Below are 14,117 nucleotides of genomic sequence, written 5' to 3'. Positions count from 1 at the left end.
ATTCAAACTATTCATTATCACCGAAGTCGAGTGTTAAGTTACTGCTCAACCGCACTTCCTTTGACACTCACAAGGATTTAAAGTAGAAAAAATTGGAGGCACATAATGTCTTTACATGGTCCACCAATTATTCGTGCATCAATAAGTAACACGTTTGATTGAAATTAACGAGTGCTGTATTGTTGTGATTGTGATGCTAATGAGAAATAGGATACGTTTTTTCAGTTGATTTTCCAGTACAAATATTTCAATGTCGTCTGCAATTTTAATATTGTGACGTTCATATTTTGTGTCATTGTTTAGCTAGATTTCTCTATGGTTTGGAACTTTCCACAGAAACGATTGTGTGTCATTCTACAGGACAAAAGTATGGAAGTCAACTACTTATGTGTGTGGCTGTGTCAAGGAAATTAGTATCAAGCTCAGATAAATATGCAACCTTTTTGCTCAGGTAAGGTTGCATTTCATGATTTAATTTTGCGTCTACCGATGTTTGTTGCTGTTGCACGCGCCGTTTACGAGTAGCGCCCTTTTCCCTGTCTTTATCAAAATCTAACTATAGATGTCAACATTGTGTATGTGCTGGAAGCTTCATTTATGATTGCTGACTATGGTAAAAGCTTAACTCTTTTAGGTTTTGCTCACATTTGTTTTCTTTTAGACACGCTGAGTTGGTGCTTTTTGAAACACTCGTAGAAAACATGTTTAAGAAATACAATTATCAAGATAATACTTAAATGGTAAATAATTACCGTTAAAAGTATATCAAACTAACCTTTAACGAAGTGATCACTGCAAACGCATGCATTCTTCGACTGTGCTCCTTTGGACCGGAGTGCGGGTATGTTTGTTACTTGAGACTTTTTTATTACGCTCCTGCCTTGGAGACTTTGTACATATAAGTAATATGCAACTATAATGATTTGATACTTGTTTATATTGACAAATGTGTTAGACTGCAATACTGTTTAATTAAGGTCACTTATTATGTATGTCTAGTTTGTGTGCTCAGTTGCACTGTAGCTGCTAGCTCCTAGTACTCTATAGCCTACCATGTTTACATTTTGTAAATGACAAAAAAATAAACATAAGACCAACCAAGTGTGCTTATTGGAGGACATTTAGATGTTAACTGGCTGTCCAGATTTGCACACTGCTTGTATCCGACCTTACATATTGGCGAGCAAGAAGATATCAGATTGCTTTTCAGACATTTCTTTCTCATTAAAGACATGAACATTTTATTTAGGGCTAATTTTAAAATTTTTTGTTTTGTTATTTTCATTTTTAAATACAAAATGAACACTTACTTTGCTACATTTTGTAGTCATGGTCATTTTTGTGTGCTGCGGTGGAAAAATGCTTAGACATTTCTCAGTGTTTTTGCTATTTAATTACCTATTGTATAAGAAATGTCCCAATTATAGATACATAGAGAAAAAAAAAGCAACTTTAGTGAAACTGGTTCATGTCACGCCCGCTGGACTGTCTGATAACCAAAACGGTGAGCTGCTTTTTTTGATTGAGACTTTTATTAGTAGATTGCACAGTATAATATTCCGTACAATTGACCACTAAATGGTAACACCCTAATAAGTTTATCAACTTGTTAATCACCACTTTTCTCTTCGTTTCCACAAATCTTGCACTCTTCCGCCCTTTTTGATAACCGTTCAAGGAACTCTAAAGAAACGTTTATCCTTTCCGAAATTTGTACGGTTTGTACAGCCAACAACAACAACAACACAAGTATAGGGCATTTTTTCGAGAAAGGCTGAATGGCGCCAATTACCCATTGAAAACAGAGCTAGGTTGACCACCGCCAGTATTCATTGGGCGTAACGTGAGCCGGACGTGACGTCAGTAACATCGCAGCAATTGGTTCAATGCCAGTGCTGTTCTTGTTTTAATGTATAGTTGCTCTACACACAATGTTGTGATTAAATACATGTGTTTTATATTCCAGTTTGTACGTAATCAGGATTAGTTGATGGCATTTTTTTTAGCTTCCTGTTTGGGATGAGGTTCTTTAGTTAATAACTCACCTTCTGTGGCTTCTGTCTTTATTGATGTGCCCATTGGCTCTTCTGACTCGTCTGGTTTCGGGCACTGAGGGGAAACACTTCGACTTTCTTCTTTGGCGCTGTCAGTGGAGAGAATGTCATTTACTATCTATATAAGTCAAATATGGAATATTATATATTGGGAAGGAGGATTATATCTGCATTATTATTATATTTGTTGCATTATTACTTCTCTTCTTCGCTACCTTTGCAAGCGAAATACACATGAAGCTGATTTAAACGAAAATGTATTTTTGACATATATATATATGATATATATAAACTATTGTAGACACGTGGTCTGCATATAAAATGACAACTGGTTATTGAAAGTTAGAAGCAAAAAGAACGCGACTCACCAACTCATTGTGTTTGAACTCGAACACGCTGAAAGTGTAACAATGTTAATATTCTGTTTTACTTAACTACAACCAGCTTCCGCGTTACACAAGCTGGTAATTAAGAGTACCGATTACGTTTTCACGGCTGCTTTAAAGTGAAGTAACGCAGATTTCCCAGCGAATACAAGCTGCAGTGTGACAGCAATTTTAACATCTATTAGTTATTTTCTATTCAAGACGAAGACTGCAGACTCCAGTAGAACACGCTACCGCGTTGCTAAATTGAAACCAAACCAAATAAAGTAAAAACACGAGATGTGGTGAGCAAGTGGTGGTCGTCGTTTTGAGCCTTTCAACTTAAAACACTAACTGCTCGGTTGCCTTAAAGATAGTCCCATTAAGTTTGGTTACTACCTTAACTTTGAAAGAAAAAACTGACTTCCGTTACGTTTTGTACCAGCTTGATTTAAATAGCAGCGCGCAAGGGCGGTGCCTTTGTTCCTTTTCGCGCCAGTCAGGACGAAAACACTTGCCACTAAATACGGGGGTATTTAGTTTGTGAACACAACTACTATTGTATTTTCAGAGCAGTGCTAACAAAAAATGGCTCTAATACCACATTATAAAATTTACTAAACTACACTAAACTGATATAATGTTTAATATGATACAACATTTTAATTTACAAAGATAATACATTTAGTGCTGCACCTATCCAAATGGACAAATTGACTAAATCAAGACGGCGCTTTCCCGCGAATTCAGATTTCAGGACAAGTTTTTGCATGTTTGATTTATGATCGACATTTGGAAGTGTTCCACAGATCGACAGATAGGTAGACATACCGTGTTTGAGAAATTATTAATATACTGTACATTATAATATAATGGGATAGACTTTATATATCCCACAATGGGTAACTTATGTGGTTACAGTGCAGATTCAAAAAGCCCACCTAACATAAGGTTTAAAACACGTGAAAACAAGAGGGGTATATTACAGAACAGGGCACCCTGTGTAATATAAACGTCAAGCATTAGTCTTCTGTAATGTCACTACCAAAATATTAATAAATAGATGTTTTGTTCTCAACGGTGTTTTTGAGATTACGTTTTTAATTTATTCCTAACATGCCGCCCGAGTACTCATGGATATGACGTCAATATATACAACGACTTCCGCTATCAAACATTTCTACTGCGCATGTGTGAAACCTCTATTTCGGGCGGGTTTATTCGAAGTCAAAACAAGATGGAGTTGACGTCTGCGTTACAGTTTTTGAAGTTAAACGAAATCCCACAAGGTAAACTCTCAATCTTGGACCAATCTACCTCTAATTACGTTTTTTTTGGGAATGTGTGTTATATATCTCGCTATCTTATGTTGTATTTTACAATTACGTAAGTTAGTCAGTCTTTCAGGAAAAATAGGGCTTAAATGTGGCCGTTCGTGACGTGAGCACACCTATACGGTTACAATGAATAACTGTATGAAAGAATACTTTGGTTGATGTATCGAGAAATAACGTATTGCATGCATGTATTTGCGCATACAACCTGTATTGTTTGCAGTGAGTGTGGACTAAAGCCTACCCCAGCTTACTTTTGCCTATAGGCAGGGTACAGCTTGGACTGTACCACTGTATACGTAGTATACTGTAAATATACATGATAAAGGCCTATAGAGTTCAAAGTGCTTCGGGGTCCATTTGTGGTTTGAAGCGTGTTTCTTTATTGGACTGCAACACATTCTAGAAATTAAATTAAACACAGCCCGCGCATAGTGCCAACGAAAATGACCGACAGCCTATGTGTCTTATAGTATTTGGAATGTAAATTAAATATTTCTGTCAGTACACTTTATTAAGTATACTGTACTGTATACTTTCTGAGATTGTAGTGCTGTCTCAAATCTACTGTTGTTACGCACGCACAGCATTTATATACCTGCTTCCTTTTCTTCCTTTTTGTAATTGTGAGTTACAACTACTGGGGGAGGTTCTCCCCTATTTGCAAGTATCTAACATGGCAACTTTGTATGGTGGTAATGGTCCATCACTCTGCACTCACAATTTTGGGGTGTGTTACATACAACATCTGGGTACTGATAGTGCACTGCATTTTTTAGTTGTCAGTGGGAACACACTTATGCACTCAAAAGACTTAAGTGTAAGTAAGCGTGCAAATTCAGACACAGACATTGTCTTAGTTGAGTTCCGAGTGTGAACACTTTTTTTTACAGAGGATACACATGTTTGTAAGTTTCGGTACATTCTTGAGTATGTTTAAGCCTTGATTTTCACAGGATGTGGAACACCAGCGAAACGTAGCCGCCACGGAACGGCACCACCGTCTGTTGTCTGGCAATCCCCACCATCGTTCTGATGCGGCTCCGTCGCACATAGAGATAACGTGGACTTTTACGAGTCCTCGCGAATCCGTGCATAATCAAACACTAGGGGTGTAACGGTACACAAAGATTTCGGTTCAGTACGTACCTCGGTTTAGAGGTCACGGTTCAGTTCATTTTCGGTACAGTAAGAAAACAAGAAAATATAAATTTTTTGGTTATTTATTTACCAAATTTGCAAAATCTTCCACCAAAAATATTTTTCGTAGTGGAATATTTGATGTGAAGTAATCGGAACCTTGGATAGATTGATTTTGATTCAATATTATGTTTTGAGCAATGACGGTTTGAAAGAAAAAAAACAGCTTTGTTTTATTAGTCAACATTGCAACTTTTTCTAAATTACATTTGTGAATTGTGAATTATATTTATATAGCGCTTTTCTCTAGTGACTCAAAGCGCTTTACATAGTGAAACCCAATATCTAAGTTACATTTAAACCAGTGTGGGTGACACTGGGAGCAGGTGGGTAAAGTGTCTTGCCCAAGGACACAACAGCAATGACGAGGATGGCAGAAGCGGGGATCGAACCTGGAACCCTAAGTTACTGGCACGGCCACTCTACCAACCGAGCTATGCCGCCCACCTTTAATCACCTTTAAGCTTTTTTATTTCACTTTTGTTATGTTTTTGTTTATTTTAATAGTATTTTTAGAATGTGTCGTGGGCCTTTAAAACATTAGTTGTGGGCCGCAAATGGCGCACACTTTTGACACCCCTGCTATAGATAATAAAAAATTAAATCTGATGAATCTGTCGACAAAAAGCAGAGCCTGGCGACGCATGCGTTTATCATAACTCTCTCGCTCTCTCTGTCTCTGCCCCTCCCTCACGAATGCTGCTGCGCGGACACCTCCACAATTAGTTTTCTTTTTAACCCCTTCTTAACCCTGAACTTACATTGAAAATACATGCAACCCTAACTCAAAATGCCGGACATTTGAAGCATTTAAGAAACTCCGCCCAGACAGCCCCGCAAAAGAGGACATGTCCGGTGAAAAGAGGATGTATGGTCAGTCTATCCTAGCCCGGTCGCTGCTAGCATGCCGTGTGTTGTGCCTCGGTGTGCTTGTTTACATAACGTGCGGTACGCAACTTAATATGTCCATGTGGAAACTCGTTCGGTACACCTCCGAACCGAAACGGTTCAATACAAATACACGTACCGTTACACCCCTATTAAACACTGAGGCAAACACCACAGAATGTTTCGAGCTTTGCTGTCCATCAATACGCACAGACGGGCGCGTGTGACGGCGTTGACTTGACTCGATTTGTGACTTGCAGAACGACAGCTTTGGGGTTTTTTTGTAGCAAGCAACAACACAACAGTAACATCGCCCCTGGCGAACGTTGTAGACACACACACACACATACATACATTTCATTCAACTTCTTAAAACCACTCCCCTGCTTCCCGGCCCCCGTATCAGCTGGTATTTGACACAGACCCCCATATAGTTGCCTGTTATATGCCTGTGTATGCTTCTTAAATTTTGGACAGCCAGAACCAGCATGTCCTCATTCATTTGCGCCTTTAGGTGAAATTAAGTCTGAAAAACCTTTGAGAAGTTGACTTCATGTCTGTCCTCGCCTATTAGGACGTTTCAAAGTGTAAAATACAATCCGCCTCGAAGACGGACTATTTTATTTTGAAAGTAAACCAGATAATTTATTTTGTGTGTGTGCATGACTTCCTGTCCAACAAAAGCAGATTTTAGCTAATTTGATCGGATATCTTACAGCAAATATAGAAGGTCGGTGTACATTGAGCGCAGAGACAAAGAACGTCACTGCCATGTCTGTGTCGTTCCGCAGGCGGTGGAAACAGACACGTTGTCTTGCATAAAAACGAAGAGAATTTGCCGCCGTGGTGATCACGTTCCGCAGCTGTCCAATCAAAACGCATGTTTGTTTCTTGAGTAGACAAACCACAAGTTAACTTTAACTTTAACTTTAACTTTAACAACAGCAACCTGTGAGGTGTGACCATATCTCAACTCTTCAATGGGCATAGACTAGGGTTGCATAACATTAATATGAATGATATACATTTGGCCGACGATAGAGCTTTTATTACTGTCGTTATATCATGATAATGTCTGTTGATGTCACATTGGAGCTGTGTCCTGCAAATCTGATAGCAACAAGCGAATGACCGCATCTTCAACGGAATGTAGCGTCTTTTTTTGTTTAGTAGTAGTAGTATGGCTGGGCGATACGGACGAAAAAGTATATCTCGATTTATTTTTACTTAAACTCGATATTTGATATATATCTCAATATATTTTCCGGTGAAAGTATACATATAAAGATATACATTTTTGAGCGAGATTCACTGAAATTGAACTGAATGACAACTGTACTGTAAACAGTCAGTGGCACTTTTATTAACCCAGTTTGATTACAGCACAGAAAAAAACTGTTTAAGTAGCACATAATTACATAACATGAATAAAATAGAAAATATTCTTTCAACGTAAAATAAATAACATAGCTTTGCAAATAATACAACATGTATCAAACTCAGATAAAAAGTACATTTGCAAGCAGGCACTTTTTAATTCCCAGTCGACGATGTGATGGACTGTCACAAACGTACGGTTCTGGTCAGCGCCATGTAAGTGACTTGACTTAATTGTGCAGTTATAATCTTCCTCACTCCGGCATACATTTTTGGCACCATTCCTCATGCGAAATATGCCCATTTTGGCAACTGGAGAACAGTTTTGATTTGGGCTTACATGGTAAACAACTCAAATGAATGTTTTATCCAGACGCATACATTTGTCCAAATGTGGCCAAGTAGACATTGTCTACATCGCTGAAAGAAAAATCTAATGAAGAGAATCCCTCTGCTCTTTTTTAATATATAAATCTTCTCTTCTCCGACTCTCTCGACGTCATTTGGGATGTCTGTTGTGATTTTCCTTCCTGGTTCCATGACCCGCCCTATCTTGCCTCTGATTGGCCTGTCCATAATGTTTTGCCTTAATCTCAACCAATCGTGACTCATCATTGCAAACAACCAACCAGTCATGGATGTTCTTATACGTGCAAGCACGTCTTGGAAGGAGGAAAGGGAGGGGTTTCGTAGCCCATGAGAGGAAGTGGGGAGCGGGGGAGAATCAAGGAACACAACAAATAAGCGGTGTTTGGTCATTTTAACGTGAAATACATTATATCAATATTATGATATTGTCTTAATTCACATCTTGTTTAAAAATATATCGATATATCTTACAAACTCGATATATCGCCCAGACCTAAGTAGTAGTTTATTTTGGACACGTTAAAAACAAAGCAAAATAAATGATAAAAAAAGAAATACTCTTAATAACATTACAGTGAAGTACATAAATAGAAACAAAAACTTAACAATGAAAACACATACAAAAGGAAAACAATACATAATGGTTAGGTTTTTCATATCCAAAAGGGCAGGAAGATGTGAAACTTATTTACACACCTTATTTATAAATCAAATACCTATCTTATTTATTATTACATACAATGATTTGTTTGCTGAGCACACAGAGTGATCAGTGACACTTGTCAAGGAGGAGCGTTCCTGGACTAGGGTCTGGGACTGGGAGCCCAACAGCAGGAAATGTGTAATTAATACTTTTACGTGATTGGCTGTTAGTGTGTCCCTCCCATTGTTAAGTGAATACGGTTAACTGATTGGCTGTTAACGCGTCCCTCCCATTGCTCAGTGACACTTCCTGTTTCCTGTATTCCCAAAGCACGAGTGACTTCATGAAACAAATCTTGCTTCATAATTTCTGTTTTTTTCCGACCCAAAAATATGTAACATATTAAACATTTTATCGAATGTATTTATTATAGATATCGATTAAGTTTATATCGCGATATATATTGATATCGTATTATCGGCCCAACCCTAGTGTAGCATGTTTGAAATAAACCACAACCAAATGGACAAGTGTTACTGATCACTCTGTGCGCGCTGGGAGGTGTGTGTCCCTCCCTACTGCGCCATGCACAAAAGGGGCGCGGGGCTTTTAGTTTACACACTCACACAAACTGCAGTGCGCGTTCGTAACTACAAGGGTTAGAGGGACTCTTGAACAACAAATCAATGATTGAAATGACAAACTTGCCATCCAAACAATACCCCGTTTGTTGACAAGAACATAAAGCCGTGGAAGCACGTTCAATATATTAATTAAACAGAGGTAACACTAACCAGTGAACGATTCAACAGAGAGGCAGTCAAAGCCAAGAAACTACCGTGCTGCCCCTTCATCAGTCCAGAAAATTTAAAATCAAGGCATGGTGGAGATATTTAGTTAACAGATATTTCCATTCATGGGTTAGTTTATGGGTCAAACTATATATATTATATATGAGCCCGTGTTACCCATCCATCCATCCATTTTCTACCGCTTGTCTCTGGCGACTTGTCCAGGGTGTACCCCGTCTTCCGCCCGAATGCAGCTGAGATAGGCTCCAGCACTCGTGTTACCGGCAGTGCTAAAACAGGGATGTTCTCTGTGTTTAATTGAGCGTTGCAGTAGTTGTGTTTATATGTATGATTGCACAAGTGCATGTTGTTTGAGTTTTAATAATGAAATTGTGATATTTAAGACATTTCATCTTGATAAAACAAAATGTTGTGCTACATAAAAAAATTCTTCTACATTACTAGTAGTACTAGTAGTGAAAAATCTAAGCGTACAGCCCTGAACTGTATACTAGATCTGCATGTTATTCCAAAGAGCATTTTTTTTTTGTTCAAATTGAGTGACAATTTATTTCTATCAAGCCATGATTTAATTTTGATTGTCCTGTATTCAGTTTTTGCAGTAACAGTGGCAAGTCACTACCAGAACAAAAATATTTGTCATCTGCAAACGGCACCATGTTAAGTGCTTTCGGTACATTGTACAGATCATTGGTATATAAAATAAACAATTTAGGGCCCAACACTGACCCCTGAGGTACGTCACAAGTAATGTCAAGACACGCTGAACAATAATCTCCCAACTTCACAAACTGCTGTCTGTTATTCTGTGCTGGACAATTACCCAAATTTTGATTTCGATTATGGCTTCTCACGATCATGAACATATAATAATCAGGAAAAAATGATTAATGGGCCGCGCAACGTGCATACAAGTTCTTGAGCTTGTAACGATGGAACAGATGAGAAGCGAATGAGTGAAGAAATACTACGTCTACCAGAAGTTTGTTATCATGGTTGCTACTTTTATTTGACACAGCGTTAGTATGCCTTATCAATAATCCCTAAACTCAGTAAAATGTAAGGCATATGATTTCTGCGTACGGAGTCACATAATTGGCCGATAAAACAAAATCCGTTATTAAACGCAGAATATCAGGAACATTTTAATAAATGTAAGTGAAATGTTTTTATTGTGAGAAGAAGGAACATTTGTTTGGGAAAATAATGTGTCCTGTACTGCTCATTTATCCCCGCTATCTCATTTGCTGGTGTTGGTGTGAATGACATCATCAATGTAATGTCAATGTACAAACAGAACAGCAGTCGTAACCAGAGAGGCTCTTTTTTTACAGCCTCAAATTGTCTCCTTACTTGTCATCAAGCTGAGAATAACAGCACAGCACACTTCCCTACCTTCACAATAATAGTGCAGTGTGCCACATCCGGTCAGACTGGGCTAACAAAATAATGCTTTTTAAAAAAGTACCTTACACAAGCATGTACTTATTGATACATGTACACTAGAGATGCGCGGATAGGCAATTATTTCATCCGCAACCGCATCAGAAAGTCGTCAACCATCCGCCATCCACCCGATGTAACATTTGATCAGAACCGCACCCGCCCGCACCGTTGTTATATATCTAATATAGACGATGCAAGGCATTAGTGAGGTTATAAAGCTTTTGCCTGTTAAAGAAAGGAGACTGATCCAATGCAGCACAGACATTCGCGTGCCACGCTGTCACGACCCAGACGCACACCAGTGCGCAATCATATGGGAGCCGCGCTGAGCGCACCTCCAAGCGCGTCTCGCTGCCGGCGACGGCCGGGTATGTGCCCGACGCTCCAGCGCCATCCATTTTCAGGGCTAGTTGATTCGGCAGGTAGGTTGTTACACACTCCTTAGCGGGTTCCGACTTCCATGGCCACCGTCCTGCTGTCTATATCAACCAGGGTGAGCCCCACCCCTTTCGTGAGCGCACTGCGCGCGGAGTGACCCCTGTTACGCGCCCCCGGCAACAGGGGTGGCGGGCAGGTAAGCTGCACGGGCGGAGCGCGCAGAGTGACCCCTGTTACGAGCCCCCGGCCACGGGGGTGGCGGGCAGGTAAGCTGCTTACCTGCTGCGCGTGACGCCGGCCGCGGCGAAGGCGGACGAGGCGGGGTGTCGGTGCGGTGGGCGCGGTGGTGACCCTGGACGTGCGTCGGGCCCTTCTCGCGGATCGCCTCAGCTATGGCTCCCGGTGGGGCCCTCTCGGGGGAAGGGGCCTCGGTCCCGGACCCCGGCGAGGCGTCCCTTCTCCGCTCCGTAAAAGTGTCCATCTCTTTTTTTTTTTTTCTTCTGTTGTGGCATATGCAGCAGGTGCCTGCTCGTTTTTCGTATGTGGGTAACAACATTTAACTATGTATATATATTTACGAATTGGTTTAACTGCCACCCGCCTGAATCTATTTCAAATCTAATTTTTTTTTATTTCAACTGCCCGACCCGCGGATAAAATCAAAATTTTTAAAATTTCATCCGCCCGATCCGCGGATAATCCGCGGACTCCGCGGTTGTGCCCGCAAACCGCGCATCTCTAATGTACACAATTTTTATGCTTGGATTTAAAATACTGCTCAATTAATTAATTGGACAAGAACAACCGTACAATCATACACGAAGAATGTCTGCAACCTGTTGACGACAGAGCAGACAACAGACAATAATGAATTTGAACCAATGATATTTTATTTTATTTTACGTAGAACAAAATAGTCATAAGAAATTCCGAAAAATACAAGCTGATGCAATATCATTGAAAAAAATGAGCATCAAATCATTGCAACTTTTGTCGTACCTTTTTGCCAAAGCTACCGCCAATTCAGTCGTTATAGGCAACCACAAAAAAATAAATTCTGAAGGGACTGGTTTAAGGGAAAAAGGGATTTAGTTGAGTAAATTGTAAAGAATAAGAAGCGTTAAAGCAACATTTTTAAGAGAGATGTGTAAAAGCTTCTGGTAGATGACCATTGATGAATACTGTCGCTTATATGATTTGTTCTCCTTGTTAATTTTGTAACCTTTGTGATTTCCAGCCTGGGTCAATGCAGTGTGGGATGCAGAGTTTACAGAGATGAAGCTGATGGAAGATAACATAGAAGAGGAGCTGGTAGCTTGTGGAGACCAAGCTTTCAGAAGTTTGTACACGTGTCTAAAGGCTTATGCATCTCAACAACAGACTTCAAGCAGAGATGATGGTTCACTGGTAAATTTATGTTATATTTGGTTCCCACTTCCCACTCTGATCCTATTATCTTTCAGTGGATGGAAAAACACTGAAATGCATTCGTAAGTCTGCTATTATGCACCTGTAAAGGTTTCTTGCAGTATGCAGTGTATTGTGAGATTTCTTAAATGGAACATATTTTGGATATAGTCATATTATAGAATAATATATTAGCCTACTCATGAAGATTAAACTCTCCTGTCTGTTGCACTGCAGAGTATCTGGACAGAGCTGAGTGAGAATGGAGTCTCAATGAAGTCTCTGATGGCAGTGCTGTCCTTCTTTGTCTTGAGAGGAAAAAACAAGTCAGCTACTGTTCGACAGAGGGTAGGCTGCCTGCACGCTGCGTCCCTCTATCTGTTACTGCTTGGAATCCCAGGTAATACCACACAGTAATGTTGGCACACCATAAAATATGTTTCTTTTATTATTTTATGAATACGTCCTCATCTTTCTATTATCAATGTAAGAGGCATGATTTATGATCTAAAATAAAGTTTGACGAGCCAGGAAGTGAGGAAGCAGCTGATCAGTCTATCATGTCAACATTGGCACTCAAGCTCGTGATCACGGTGCCGCTATAGCGCTTAGCACTTGTAATAACAATATCACTTATATTTAGTTAATTTTCAAGTCATGAAATGTAAATGGTGTACTGTTGTTTTTTTTTGGATCTTTTTTATGGTCTGAATATAGGACCTACCATTGGCTCTGCTGTAAGTGGACTTTTATTTACGTTTATTTACAAGTTAGAATGCATTTTTTAAAAATACATCTGTCATGTCTTTCATTAGGATTGTGAAGGATAGGCAAAATTCCCCCCAAAAAGGCAGTTCCCCTTTCAGGCTGCGGTAAAATAATGAGTAAAACGTCAATACAGTGTTTGTTTTCTTTTGACGTTAAGATTGCAAGGAACACATAAAACATTGATGACACATTCCTAAAATTACAAGTGGATGTTACTGTAAAAAACAAGCCTTGAAACGTTGCAACTTTATAAAAACGTTGCTGCAAATTCAGGCATTTTAGGCTGCAACAATCCTAAGAATGCCTATGAAGTCCTGAAGAGATTGATAAATTGTAGTGATTTTGATCCCGTAATTATTATTATTAAATTAATTGATTTAAGAAAAAGTAATATATTAAGAAAAAGAATAGGAAAATACGAAAAAATATACCTAAGCTGTCACATGAGAAATAATAATGATCCATGTTGAAGACGAATAAAAAATACGAATACTCTCAATGGACATTACTATAGAAATTACACTTTGTATATCAACTGCATACTGAAAGTACATCCAAACTTTATTTATACATACATTATATTACATTTAATATTAGAATGCAATATCATATACTTTATTGTCCCACTTAAGGAAATTTGGCCCGGACCTTTGCATCTATTTTCCCTGGCAAAGATGTACCATAATAAAATGTGTAAGGGGTGTACTCACCTTTGTGAGATACTTTGTATCAGAACTGCACAATTCTGGCAAAAATGTGAATCACAATTTGTTTGCTCAGAATTGAGGTGCCAATTCTCTGGCATAATTTATTCTTTAATTACCGTATTTTTCGGACTATAAGTCGCTCCGGAGTATACGTCGCACCGGCCGAAAATGCACAATAAAGAAGAAAAAAAACATATATACGTCGCACTGGAGCATAAGTCGCATTTTTGGGGGAAATTTATTTGATAAAATCCAACACCAAGAATAGACATTAGAAAGGCAATTTAAAATAAATAAAGAATAGTGAACAACAGGCTGAATAAGTGTACGTTATATGAGGCATAAATAACCAACTGAGAACGTGCCTGG

At 39.1% G+C, this 14,117-nt stretch overlaps 2 protein-coding genes across 4 annotated transcripts in view; one reads left to right on the top strand and one right to left on the bottom strand.

Annotated features, from left to right (window-relative positions):
* Window positions 1–2,852, bottom strand: part of hells (helicase, lymphoid specific) — a 35,925-nt gene extending 33,073 nt beyond the window's left edge. Inside the window, exons 1-2 of the mRNA XM_061964323.1 lie at window positions 2,423–2,852; window positions 2,046–2,143 (exon numbers count right to left, since the gene is read on the bottom strand). Coding sequence (XP_061820307.1) covers window positions 2,046–2,143; window positions 2,423–2,430 — 106 coding nt within the window. The 5' untranslated portion in view covers window positions 2,431–2,852. The remainder of the gene's footprint in view (window positions 1–2,045; window positions 2,144–2,422) is intronic.
* Window positions 2,853–3,158: 306 nt separating this feature from the next.
* The window catches only part of ncapd3 (non-SMC condensin II complex, subunit D3), a 121,329-nt gene continuing 110,370 nt past the window's right edge, over window positions 3,159–14,117 (top strand). Inside the window, exons 1-3 of one of the 3 annotated variants that reach the window (XM_061964467.2) lie at window positions 3,159–3,240; window positions 12,104–12,279; window positions 12,511–12,673. In XM_061964467.2, coding sequence (XP_061820451.1) covers window positions 3,201–3,240; window positions 12,104–12,279; window positions 12,511–12,673 — 379 coding nt within the window. In that variant the 5' untranslated portion in view covers window positions 3,159–3,200. Of the gene's footprint in view, window positions 3,241–3,613; window positions 3,709–12,103; window positions 12,280–12,510; window positions 12,674–14,117 lie in introns of those variants that run through there. The other 2 variants (XM_061964451.1, XM_061964458.2) reach the window with 2 other exon arrangements.

The sequence above is a fragment of the Nerophis lumbriciformis genome, linkage group LG02, assembly GCF_033978685.3.
Source record: "Nerophis lumbriciformis linkage group LG02, RoL_Nlum_v2.1, whole genome shotgun sequence".
Classification (NCBI taxonomy): Eukaryota; Metazoa; Chordata; class Actinopteri; order Syngnathiformes; family Syngnathidae; genus Nerophis; species Nerophis lumbriciformis.
This window is presented reverse-complemented; position numbering and strand designations above follow the sequence as displayed.